Source organism: Rana temporaria, chromosome 12 (assembly GCF_905171775.1).
Source record: "Rana temporaria chromosome 12, aRanTem1.1, whole genome shotgun sequence".
Lineage (NCBI taxonomy): Eukaryota > Metazoa > Chordata > Amphibia > Anura > Ranidae > Rana > Rana temporaria.
In genome coordinates, this window is record NC_053500.1 from 133691422 (window position 1) to 133705358 (window position 13937).

Sequence of the window (13937 nt, forward strand, 5' to 3'; positions counted from 1 at the left end):
GGGTAGTTTTTTTTTAAATCGAAGCCGTAACTTACCGTTTTAGAGAGCAAACTTCTCACCCGCTTCCGGGGTATGGTCTTCGGGACTGGGCGTTCCTATTTGATTGACAGGCTTCCGAAGGTCGCATACATCGCGTCACGAGTAGCCGAAAATCGGTGTGGCTCTATACGGCGCCTGCGCACCGACGTTCGGCTACTTTCGGAAAATCGTGATGCGATGTATGCGACCGTCGGAAGCCTGTCAATCAAATAGGAATGCCCCGCAGCCCAAACCCGGAAGCGGCGGAGAAGATCGCTCTCTAAAACGGTAAGTACTGCTTCGACACACACACACACACACACACACACACACACACACACACACACACACACACACACACACACACACAACCACATATATACACACACACATATTTTTTTTTTTTTGCTTTCAGTAAGAACCACACCTACCTCTTATCCTGGGAACAGGTATAATACTGCCTCCCATCATGTCGTACACGTAAAACATTTTCTGTCGCAATCCTGTGGCAATTACTTGTTCCCCATCAGCACTGAACCGAGCCTTATAAACAGGAAATTTTTCCAAATGGATGCTTTGAATCTTGGGGTTTAATTTGCCATCAACCTGGAACAACAGTATACACAATGCGATAGGTAATTGTTGTAATAGCGCAGTCTCCTTGTAAATTATCACCCCCTTACTGGCACCCCAATGCATTTAATGCAGAGCGGCACCAAAAAGGGGAAGTTCTGCTTTAAGGCCTCCTGCCCACCTTCTCTTCAGGAGACTGAAACCTCCCACTCCGGTCTCAACATAAGTTCTCCTCTCCCCCTCCCTCCTCCGGCTCTGCTATTGGGTGGAGTCCCGGGAGCCGACTGTCACGGCACAAGCAGTATAGAAACGCAACGGATTGAGCCCATTCTTTAGTGCGCATGTGCCGATTATGTAAGCACCAGCATATATGGCGAATATCTCCTAAACCACAGAGGTTTAGACGATATTTCCAGTACCTACAGTATTAATGCTGCTCACCAGAAATTTCAAAACGAAGGTTCCCCTCTGCTACTCCGGGGAGTTAATGTTTATCACAACTAACCCCGGCTCTATTGAGCACATGCAGCTTACCTGAAACAGGGAGACGGATCGGTCCAAGCCGGCTGTCATAATAACTTGTGCAGAGGGATGGAACTGCACTGTGGTGAGCGGCCCTGCAGACTTCCTTTCATTATTAGCATTCAAGCACGGCTTTATCTAAAAGAAATATTGAAAGATTCGTAAATTAAATAGAACTATAAGCAAAAACTTTTTTTTTTTCCCTACTCAGTGTAAGTTAGTGTCAGAGTGGCCGCCGCACAATCACGGTATCACTCTAAGTCTAATCACCGCCATTACTAGTATAAAAACAATTCCAGTTTATACTGTATACCAGGGGGGTCTCCAAACTTTCTAAACAATGGGCCAGTTTATTAACCTTCAGACTTTAGGGGGCCGGACTATGGCCAGTGGTAGTGGAAATTTTCTTGGCATAAACATCACCATAATTGGTATTGGGGGAGAAGCAGTGCCCCATAATTGGTATTATTGGGAGGAATAGTGCCCCATCATTGGTTTAATTGGAAGGAACAGTGCCCCTTTATTGGTATCATTGGGAGGTGGAGGAATACTACCCCATCATTGGTATCATTGTAAAGCAATAATGCCCCATCATTAGCATCAGTGGGAGGAATAGTATCCCATTATTGGTGTCAGTGGGAGATTGGGTGCTTCCTTGCTGGTGTCAGTTGGCAGATTAGTGTCTTGTATCTTTGGGAGTAGTGACCCAAGGGCCAGATAAAGGCAGGCAAGGGGCCGCATCCGGCCCCAGGGCCGCAGTTTGGAGACCACTGCTGTATACCATAGTTTGTAGATCCTATAAAACTTTCACTCAAACCAAAACCAATCAACATACACTTATTGGGATTTTGTTTTTTTCTTACCAAAGATATGTAGCAGAATATATTTGGTCTTAGGGCTCTTTCACACGGGCGGCCCGTTCAGGTCCACCTGCCAGTTTTTTAGGCGGACCTGAACGGGCGCTCCGTGCTCCTCTATGGAGCCGCGGATGTCATCGGTGACGTGCCTGCTGACATCCGACCCGCTCCGATCCGCCAAAGTGTGGCGGAGGAAAAACCTACTTTTCCATCCGTCTGGCGGATCGGATTGGGTGAACACGGACAGACGGTCTGTGTACATCCGATCCCCCCATAGGGGAGAGCGGAGAAAAGAGAGGGCGGTCCCTGCACAGTGTGTGGGGACCGCCCTGTCATCCGCCGGCTCAGCGGGGATCAACGGAGCGATCCCCGCTGAGCAAGCAGAGGTGCACGGGGTGGATCATTACTGATCCGCCCGTGTGAAAGGGGCCTTAATTTAAGATTTTTTTTTATTATTATTAATATTATTATTAGGATATGTTGTATAACAAAAGTAAAAAAATTGCTTTTAAAAAAATAAATAAAAAATGTGGTCCTTGTTTATAGAATTAAAAAACGTGGTAATAAAAATACCATCAAAAGAAAGCTCTATTTGTGTTAAAAAAAAAAAGTTATCCAAATTAGTTTGAGGGCAGCGTTGCATGACTGTGCAATTACCAGTTAAAGCAGCACAGTGCTAAATAGCACAAAATGGTCTTGTCACGAAGAGGGGAAAACCTTCCGGAGTTGAAGTGGTGCACAGTGTGCCTGATCACACTTACCTCTAAAATGCCTTTTGGAAGTGAAGTGGACTTCCCCAACATATCTCCAGTTTTACGCAACAAGTTGTCTTCATCATCGTCATCTTCACTGTCATCTTCATCTGTGATGTAAATCGTAGTTTAACATTAAAGTGATTGTAAAGGTAATAATTTAAAAACAGAAAAAAAAAAAAAAAAAAAAAAAAAAAAACACGCCTATACTTACCTGCTCTCTGTGCAATGGAATTGCACATAACGGCAGAAAAATCCTTTTTTCGGTTCCCCTCTGGTGCTCATGGCCCCTCACCTCTGTCCATTGCCCCATGCTTGTACCCAAGCACCGTTGCTGTGTCCATTGACACAGACGACAGCGGGGGACTCAGCCCCGCCCCCTGCTCACACACACACACATATATATACACCGTATTTATCGGGGTATAGCGCGCACCCCTAAAGTGGACCCGCATTCCTGTAAAAAAAACTCATTTTAGTACTTACAGTTTTGGTGTCTTGCGTGGCGTCCATCGGCGGCCTCGTCGGGTCCGGCGTCCGTCTGCGGCTTCAGGAGTCCTCTTTGTCGGGTCCGGCGTCCGTCTGCGGTGTCCTCCCCGCGCCGAGTTTGAACACTGCGCCGGCATATACCGAGCGCAGTACACTCGTGTATAGTCGGGCAGGCTCGGCTCCTCTCGCGCTCACGTCCTGTACGTCCAGGACGTGAGCGTGAGAGGAGCCGAGCCTGCCCGACTATACACGAGTGTACTGCGCTCGGTATATGCCGGCGCAGTGTTCAAACTCGGCGCGGGAAAGCGGGTATCGGCGTATACAGCGCACCCACGATTTTGCCCTGATTTTCAGGGCAAAAAAGTGCGCGGTATACGCCGATAAATACGATATAGATAGATATATATATATATATCTATCTATCTATCTATTAGTGGTGCAACGGATCGTCATTGATCTGTGATCCGTACAGATCAACATCTTTGGATCAGCACATAGAGAAACAGAAATTGCCGCTCCAGGTGGGTCCTACTTGGTTGCAATCTTCCTCTCAGGAACCAAGGCTGCTGGCAATGCACATGGCAATTGGAAACAAAAGATTAGGACAGCCACACTCCAATCCAACGTAGCTTTATTGTAAAAATAGAAACAGGCACTACAAGTCGCAGCAACGAAACCCAGGACAGCCGAAGCGTTTCACACCAACAGTGTTTACTCATAGCTACTACTCATGAGCTATAAGTAAACACTAAGATAGTGTGAAACGCGTCAGCGGTCCTGGGTTTCGTTGCTTTGAATTGTAGTGCCTGTTTCTATTTTTACAATAAAGCTACGTTGGATTGGAGTGCGGCTGTCCTAATCATCTTCAGATCGGCACACACGTGATCTGCAGATAGGAGGCTCTTCGGCCATAGGAAAGGCTGCGGCTTCGGCCTAGCTCCCGGAGCGGCGACCATCTTGGTCCACCCAGCGGTGGTGGCAACAAGCTTTCCTGGCCTTCTTGATTGCCTGGGAATTCCCTGGATCAGCCTCCGGAGTGCCTGAGAAAAGTAGAGGTTCACTTTTTGTGTGAACCTCTGCTTTAAAGGTTCCTGTCACACATACTAGGGCCAATTTAGGTGGAAGCCAATTAACCTACCAGCACGTTTGGAATGTGGGAAGAAGGAAGAGTATCCGACAGAAACTCGCGTAACATGTAAATTCAATGCAGATCGTGTCCTGACCAAGATTTGAACTTCTGTCCGCAGTGCTGAAAAGGCAGATATGCCAACCACTGAGCCAACATCAGCAACATTTTCCACATTTGTAGTAGTAGGGATTCTGATACACATATGTACCCAGTATCTGGATTTGAAAAAAGATAGCATAGCCATACTGATGCTTAAGGAAAAGCCAAGACAGAGCTGGTCTTACCTTCTTTAGAAACTCGTTTCTTGGAGTCAGAGGATGCCCAAGAAGGAACTCCACCCATCGCTTTCTGGAATCTATCAAGAGAAAAGCAAATGGCAATAATTTAAACTGAAAAAATATCAGTAAAGCGTACCCATCATTGCCAATATAAATGAATTTGAATTAAGAGGACAAATTTAGAAATCAAAATTATTATGCCCAGCAAAACAAGAACCGTTAACAAAAATTGCCGTTCTCAAGTTCCCCAAACACTAAGGGGTAGATTCACATACCTTTAGGCGGGCATAGCGTATCTCCTATACGCTATGCCGTCGTAACTTTGAGAGGCGAGTATGGTATTTTCAAAGATTTTGCCGCCGAAGTTACGGCGGCGTAGCGTATTAGGGCCGGCGTAAGCCCGCCTAATTCAAATGTTGAAGCTGTGGGCGTGTTTTATGCATATTAAGTGTGACCCCACGTAAATGACGTTTCGATTGAACGGCACATGCGCCGTCCGTGGACGCATCCCAGTGCGCATGCTCCAAATGACGTTGGCAAATCGTCATGCTTTCGACATGAAAATTACGGCCAGCCTCATTCACGGACGAGTTACGCAAACGACGTAAAATTTGAAAAATTTGACGTGGTTCCGACGTCCATACTTAACATTGGCTGCGCCATGTTTTTGGTGGTTTATCTTTACGCCTGAAAACCCCTTACGTAAACGGCGTATCTTTACTGCAACGGCCGGGCGTACGTTCGTGAATCGGCGTATCTAGCCGATTTACATGTTCTAGGCGTAAATTAGCGTACACGCCCCTAGCGGCCAGCGTAAATATGCAGTTAAGATACGACGGCGTAGGAGACTTACGCCGGCCGTATCTTAGCAACATTTAAGCGGATCTCAGTTTGAGCATACACTTAAAGTTGCGACGGCGCGGATTCGGACATACGACAGCGTATCTACGGATACGCCCGTCGTAAGTCTTTATGAATCTGCCCCTAAGCGACCTGGGTCATATGATCACTGGGTATTAGGGGCACTGTGAACTTTTTACATTTTTTTTCTTATTATATATATATATATATATATATATATATATATATATATATATATATATATATATGTATATAATATTTTAACGTGTTTAACAATAAGAAAGGCCAAAAAAAGTACAGGGAGCAGTGCTTCCAAATCTCCCTCATGTGTACAAAACGAAATAAATTGCAAAATAGACAAGTACAACTGTGTCCCTTATACAATGTCTTTAAAGGTCGGTTCCCACCAGTGCAATGTCCCACATCGGATGCAATTCGCACCGCAGTGCAAATCACATGCTTTTATACATACAGACAGTATGGCTGAATTTGCTTTGCATTCGGACCAGACTCGCATAGGACCCTTTTTTTTGGTCCGCGGCAGATCCGGATCGCTTGGCTGTTCACACCATGCAAACCGATTCCTGTCTGAATTTCCTGTTCGCATTCCGATTCGGGGGTGTCATTAAAGGGGTTGTAAACCCGCTTTTATTTTAAAATAACAAACATGTCATACTTACCTCCACTGTGCAGTTTGTTTACCACAGAGTGGCCCCACAGTGGCGCTGGTAGCTCCTCCCTGCATCGAGTTTCCACATTGGAGAAGCACTCTCCTTGGTGGACACCTGTGCGGCTGCGCTCCCGAGTCCCGCATCCGTGTCCATTCACACAGAATGCAGGACTTTGCCCCGCCCCCCCGGAACCGAGTCGTTGGATTTGATTGACAGCAGCAGGAGCCAATGGCTGTGCTGCTATCAATCTATCCAATCAGGACAAGAGACACCACCTACAAATGGTGTGCTCATTCCCGAACGGAGGATGACAGCGTCCAGGTACCGTATTAATCGGCGTATACCGCGCACTTTTTTGCCCTGAAAATCAGGGCAAAATCGTGGGTGCGTGATATACGCCGATACCCGCGCCGAGTTTGAATACTGCGCCAACATATACCGAGCGCAGTACACTCGTGTATAGTCGGCCAGTCTCGGCTCCTCTCGCGCTGACGTCCTATACGTACAGGACGTCAGCGCGAGAGGAGCCGAGACTGGCCGACTATACACGAGTGTACTGCGCTCGGTATATGTCGGCGCAGTATTCAAACTCGGCGCGGGAAACGAGCAGGGAGGACGCGAGGATGCCGCAGAAGGACGCCAAACCCGACGAAGAGGACACCCGAAGCCGCAGAAGGACGCCGGACCCGACGAAGAGGACACTCGAAGCCGCAGAAGGACGCCGGACCCGACGAAGAGGACACCCGAAGCCGCGCAAGAAACCAAAACTGTAAGTACAAAAAAACTTTTTTCCACATGAATTTTGGGCAACTTTAGGGGTGCGTGCTATACGCGGGAGCACGCTATACCCCAATAAATACGGTAAGTAAAACGGGGGGGGGGGGGGGGCTGCAGCACTACAGAAGGTTTTTCACCTTAATGCATAGAATACATTAAGGTGAAAAACCATGAGGGTTTACAACCCCTTTAACTTTCAATTGACACTCCCAGCAGTTCACATAAGGCAGTGGAAACTGTCACCGGGAGACATGCGATGCAGGAAACCGCAGCGGATAGAAAAGTTAAGTATAGACTGCTTTACTTTACGAGGGAATATGAACAGGGCTTATAATAGGGGTGGGGAGCAGGTTTATGTATAGTTAGGATTTGCCTGGACTACTTTTACTATTTCTCAATAAAACTTTCCACGACAAAGCAGGGAAAAGTTCTGGAAGGCAATGGATGCCATTTAATCACATACTCGTCTTGAAGTCTTGATTGAAGCTTTTCTTTGCTTAGGGACATCTCCACTTTACTCTTCATGATGTCTTTCCGATACCGATGGGTCATCTCAACACTGCGGACAAAATGTAAAATATAGAAGATCAGCCTTTGCTTTTAGATTCACAATTGGGATTTACAATAGGATTACAACAAACAATTCAATACTAGAGACATGTAATATTTCTCAGCTATCCCTGAGAACGACAAAACACTATCCCCTTATGTTATGAAGAAGAAAAGGAAGGGGGAGGGGAGGAGTCGGGGGGGGGGTGGTTGTTCTGTAGTACTGTCTTAGGGTGCTCCTCCATAGATACAGTATAGTAAGTGAGTGTTGTCACCCAGGGACAAAGTGTGTTATTGGCAGGACCACCAATTAAAAATAAAAGGAAAACTAAGAGTTACGAAATATTATTTTTGTCCATGGGTTAAGAAAAACTTAAAGTGTTTGTTGGCCCTAAAAAATAAATAAAAATAATAATAATAATGAATCCTGTTTCCTTAAAAGGAGTTGTAAAGGAAAAGGTTTTTTTTATCTTAATGTATTCTATGCATTAGGATAAAAAAACCTTCTGTGTCTAGCAGCCCCCCCTAATTACCTACCTGAGCCTCTTCTCTCTCCAGCGATGTCCACGATCCCCTCAGCCATCCAGGACATTCCTCCCGATTGGCCGAGACAGAGCAGCGGCGCCACTAGCTCCTGCAGCTGTCAAAGTCAGTCACCCAATCAGGGGAGAGGGGGGGCGGGGCTCCCTGTCTGAATGGATACACAAAGCTCTGACTCGGCTTGGGTGCCCCCTGTAGCAAGCTGCTGGCTGAGGGGCACTAAAATGAGGGAGGGGCCAGGAGCAGCGGAGAGAGACACGAGAAGAGGAGGATACGACTGGCTCTGTGCAAAACCAACTACACAGAGCGGGTAAGTAGAACATGTTATTTAAAACTAGCTGAATACCCGGCTTTGCCCGGTCTTGGGGAGGAAAATCATAGTAATATAAATATACCCATCTTTTATATAAGGGTGTAGGTAAGGGTTAATTTAACTGTCATATATTTTTATTTGGCATATAAGTAATATGTGTACCAGGTATTATTGAAATATCTCCAGGCGTACAGAAGTTATGTGGGAACATACATTTCCCATTGATTTGCATGGGACTTTAAACAAAAACCCTGACCCTCACAAATGGGGGTAGTTAAGGGATAAATTAACTATCCTATAGTTTAAGTGGACATATAAGTAACATGTGACCAAGTGTTATCGAAATATCTACAGCCGTTTGGAAGTTATGAAGTAACATGTATTTCCCATAGAGCTGAATGGGACTTTAAAGAAAAACCCCGACCATGGCAAATGGGGATGGGTAAGGGTTAAACCACCTATCCTATGTTTGTTGCTGACATATAAGTAACATGTGTGCCAAGTTTCATGTTAATATCTTTAGCCGTTTGGACGTGATGCTGGAACATACATACATACATACATACATACACAGACACGTTGAGTTTTATATATATATATAGATATAAAAAAAATAAAAAAACACAAGCCTTTACAATCACTGTTTTACAGTATAGCGCTTGTGCTGTGTAATTTGGCCCCCTGTATCACCTAAAATACCTGGCTGATCCTGCCCTTCCCCCTGTAAAATGACCAATCTAGAACATGGCTGCCGAGTCCTGACACTGTGGTCAGTTTACATGCCTCCGTCATGCGTAGCTCTCCTGTCCTCTCTTCCCCCTCCCGTCTCTGCCTGGCAGGTGTATGTGCTGCTCCTTCCCTCCCGCCACTATTAGTATTTATTTAAGCATAAAAAAAAAGCTATAATACATAGTGAAAGTGTATGTGGAAAACAAAGCTTCTAAATACAATGTTTGCAGATTTCAGGCCAGTAACGTGACTCCTGGCCCCTCTCCACCCCCACATCTAAAGGCTACAGCAGGTCTGAACACACAAGTTCCCATTTTAACCCACCTTTCTTCCAGCTCATCGTCTTCATCAACCCAAACCGGCTTCTTGGTTGATGTGCTTTTCTTTGTAAGTTCATCATCATCGGAGTCGCTCTCCAGAAGATCTGCGCTGACATCAACTCTGGTCTGCAATACACAAAAAAATGTCTAACAGAAATTCTAAGCATTCCTACAGACTCAAATCAAACCCGTGTAGAGAGCCAAGGCAGGTTCTTACTTCTGAGAGATATATTGTGAAATAAAGTCCTTGTGGTGAGAACTCAGAGTAACTAAATCAAATGTTACTCGGAGTTCTCACCACAAGGACTTTATTTCACTATATATCTCTCACTAGTCAGGATTCGTCCAGACTATATATTCAGCGCTGCACTTTATTTCCTATGTTGTTTGTACTTTGTTTGTATGTGTGTCAGCCGCTCACCATTCACTTATTTATTTAATTTTTGTTTGATTAGCGCAGTTGTTTTTCTGCATATCCAGGTTCTTACTTCTAGCAGCACAACAATCAATAACACCAGTTTTACACGGACTTCAGCTTGTATAAGGAGCAGTGTGAACAGCAAGCTTTGACCAAGCATTTGCAGAGCTTCCAGCAAGTTTTGAACGATTCAACTCCAGTTTGCAAATGTTGAATGCAGATCCTAATAGAAGTGCTGATTGCCACTTTAAGCAAGCTTCTAGCAGGCTTCAGCACTTCTAAGAAGCTTAAGACTGCTAGCAGCTTGCTTAAAGTGGCAATCTACACTTCCATTAGGATGTGTTAAGCATTTACAAACTGGAGCTGAAGACTGCTTTAAAAGCTTCAAGCTTGCTGGAAGCTCTGCAAATGTTTTGTCTAATCTTGCCGTTAACACTGCTCCTATAAAAGCTGAACCCCGTGTGAAGCAGGCCTAAAAACCTCACAAATGCTTTTACTGTACAGCAGAATACACATTACCATCTTGGCGTCAACAAACTTGGCACAAAGTGGAACGTAAAGCTGATGCAGTAACCACGTAAAGACCGAGCCTCTTTCTGAGATTTGGTGTTTACAAGTTAAAAACTGTTTTTTTTTTTGAGAAAATTACTTAGAACCCCCAAACATACATACATATATACATACACACACACTGGCCCGGATTCAGATACAATAGTGCAGGGAAATGCAATTAGCGGACCTCCAGCTGTTGCAGAACTACAAGTCCCATGAGGCATAGCAAGACTGACAGCCACAAGCATGACACCCAAAGGCAGAGGCATAATGGGAATTGTAGTTTTGCAACATCTGGAGGTCCGCTAATTGCATATCCCTGCAATAGTGTATCTCTCGGCGGGCGTAACGTATCCGAGATACGTTACGCCCGCGCATTTGCGCCTTAAATTAGGGCGCAAGTTCCGTATTCAGAAAGAACTTGCGCCCTAAGTTAAGGCGTCGTAACGTATGTGGTCCGGCGTAAGCCCGCGGAATTCAAATGTGGATGACGTGGGCGTGTTTTATTTAAATTAATAGTGACCCCACGTATTTGCCGTTCGTGAAAGAATCCCAGTGCGCGTGCTCGAAATTACGCCGCAAATCGTCAATGCTTTAGACGTGAACGTAACTTACGTACAGCCCTATTCGCGAACGACTTACGCAAACGACGGAAAATTCGCCGCTGGCCCGACGTCTATACTTAACATAGGATACGCCTCATATAGCCGGGGTAACTTTACGCCGGAAAAAGCCGAACGCAAACGACGTAAAAAAATACGCCTGGCGGACGTACGTTTCTGAATCGGCGTATCTACCTAATTAGCATATTCCTTGCGTAAATCTACAGAAGCACCACCTAGCGGTCAGCGTAAATATGCAGCCTAAGATACGACGGTGTAAGAGACATACGCCGGTCGGATCTTAGGGAAATCTATGCGTAACTGATTCTATGAATCACTCGCATAGATACGACCCCGCAACTCAGAGTTACGACGGCGTATCCGGAGATACGCCGTCGTAACTGCTGTCTGAATCCGGGCCAGTATATATATATATATATATATATATATATATATATATTTTTTTTTTTTTTTCTTCTAGCACCCTAGAGCAGGGTTATGCAATTAGCGGACCTCCAGCTGTTGCAAAACTACAAGTCCCATCATGCCTCTGCCTCTGGTTGTAATGCTTCTGGCTGTCAGAATTCTGCTATGCCTCATGGGACTTGTAGTTCTGCAACAGCTGGAGGTCCGCTAATTGCATATCCCTGCCCTAGAGAATAAAATGGCTGTCGTTGCAGTACTTTGTCACACCGTATTTGCCCAGCAGTCTAAATAGCGCACTTTTTTTTTGGGGGGGGGGGGGGATTTGGAATTAAAAAATAAGACAACAGTAAAGTTACCCCAATTTTTTGTTATACTGTGAAAGATAATGTTACGCCGAGTAAATTGATACCAAACATGTCACGCTTCAAAATTAAAAAACGCATCCAATTTGCACTGATGAGAACCGAGTCCAATAAACGCAATAGCGGTAGTCACTTTGTGTGTTTAAAAACAAAGAAATACCTTTCTCTCGCCCATGAGCCTTTCCACAAACTCATCCTGGCCACCAAACACCAAATCCTCCAAACATTTCTCTACAGCCGACTTCTCATCGAGAACCTTCAGGTTTTTGGCTTTCAGCTCTTCCTCAATGGAGACTTCTTTCTGGCTGGAATCATCGAGTTGCCTTTTCCTCCATGGAGAGGCTCGCTCCTTGGTGGTTTTATCCTTAGACTGCATTTTCCTTGTAAGAGCTTACAGGAAAAAAACTAAATAAAATTAACCTCTTGACAACCAGACTGTAATACCCCTTCATTATCAGGCCATTTTTCAGTGCTGTGTTAGTTTGACTGACAGTTACTCTGTCACGCAACATGGTACATAAATGAGTTTTACATGATTGTTTTTTGGAGACAGATAAAACTTTCTCTAGGAGGTAGTCCATAATCACTGTTATTTTTTGTTTTATTAACCGCATCTTCCTGCAGCGCTCACCTCCTCTCTCTCCCCACAGCGCTCACCTGGGGGGGGGGGGGGCAGAGAAGCAGGTGGAGGACCAGAGGAGCAGGGACGATGACAGAGGAGCATGGGGGGAGGGGACAGACAGCTGACTCAACCGCTATGGCCTGGGAGTTTCTCACTTTGGTGGATTGTCACGTGGTGGAGATTTATTTTCGTTTAATTCACTCATCTTCTGACACTTATGGACTTTTGGACTGTTTGTTTGAATTGTATTTAATTTTTAAAATTTTTTTTTTTTTTCCATTTTTTCTGCATATTCACACTTATGGTATTGGTGTTTGAGTATACCAGTATCATTTATATATTTGAGTTTTGCGCTGCACTTTTTCTATTTTATTTTTTAGTTTCTCACTTCTGCCTAATCTTGTCCCAACTGATTCTTTGCCCCGGGTGAAATAATGTCTAGCTTCCCCACTGGTACTGCCAATACCAGTAACAGCCGTTGTACTCTAATAAAGTAGAACGGCTAGTGGCTAGTGAAGGGGGAGAGTGGGCTTGGGTGGCCGGGGGGGGTTGGGAGTTGTCCGGTCGCCATGGGAGAGACCTGTCAAAGTGGGCCAGTCTGGATGAAGTCCAGGGCCAAATTTTTGTCCCAAACATATTGCAGCCATGTCCCCCACATATCCAGCCATGTCCCCCCACATGCAGCCATGTCCCCCGTACCTAAATGATGCCGCCGCCGCGGTAATCACCGCGCGGGGAACAGAGTCAGCTTTCGTTTGAATAAGCCGTTTTCCCTGACGCGCTGTGTATAGAGACACTCCACCTTGCTCGCGATTGGACAGATCCGTCCAATCCAGAGCAAGGGGGAGTGTCTATGCGCGGCGGGGAAAACAGCTTTTCAAACGAAAGCTGACTCTAATGTTCTCCGCACGGTGATTAACGCGGCGGCCGGCTTTGCGATATACGGCAGCGGGGGGGGGGGGGCGCAAGTATTCTATTTAGGCATCTGGGGTATTTGCGGGAGTACAAGTACTCCCGCAAATACTCGGTATCGGCTCCGATACTGGCATCGGTATCGGGACAACCCTACCTCGAATCCTTCGTGATTGGCCGGGTACAATGACGGCTTTCTTGTGGCTCACTCAGGTGGGTGTGCGGACTAGGAGCCAAACACGCCTCAGCGAATCGATCGCCGCCACATGGATATCCAATGGGGACTACAAACGTGGCTCTGAGCAATACCACACGGCCATTACTGGACTACATGTGGGCAGGAAGTGTCTGCAGAGAGGTTGGAGGAGATCAGAAGCACTGACATGACGCAAAGGAGAGAAAGAAAGAGGAAAACAAGGGTTTTATTAGGGAACAAAGTGTTCAGGATACACAGGACACAACATGAGCGCACGTCTATGTATGGTCAATGTAGCCAGAACTCAGGAACCCCCACAGGACACAAGATGACTGGTTGCTCCTGGCAACCTCAGTACTCACCTCCTTGATACGCACGTGGAGCTTCCTGTTGCCTCTTCCTACAGAGCGGAACCACGCCCACTCCCTCCAATCAGAGATGTTTCCTCACCAGTCCCCGCCCAGCCTCG

General features: G+C 45.8%; 1 protein-coding gene across 1 annotated transcript in view; it reads right to left on the minus strand.

Moving 5' to 3' along the window:
• UTP18 (UTP18 small subunit processome component) overlaps positions 1-13937 on the minus strand; it is a 31905-nt gene extending 17968 nt beyond the window's left edge. Inside the window, exons 1-8 of the mRNA XM_040330766.1 lie at positions 13831-13937; positions 11899-12128; positions 9383-9504; positions 7391-7486; positions 4625-4695; positions 2732-2832; positions 1126-1251; positions 450-624 (exon numbers count right to left, since the gene is read on the minus strand). Of these exons, the coding sequence (XP_040186700.1) occupies positions 450-624; positions 1126-1251; positions 2732-2832; positions 4625-4695; positions 7391-7486; positions 9383-9504; positions 11899-12114 (907 nt within the window). The 5' untranslated portion in view covers positions 12115-12128; positions 13831-13937. The remainder of the gene's footprint in view (positions 1-449; positions 625-1125; positions 1252-2731; positions 2833-4624; positions 4696-7390; positions 7487-9382; positions 9505-11898; positions 12129-13830) is intronic.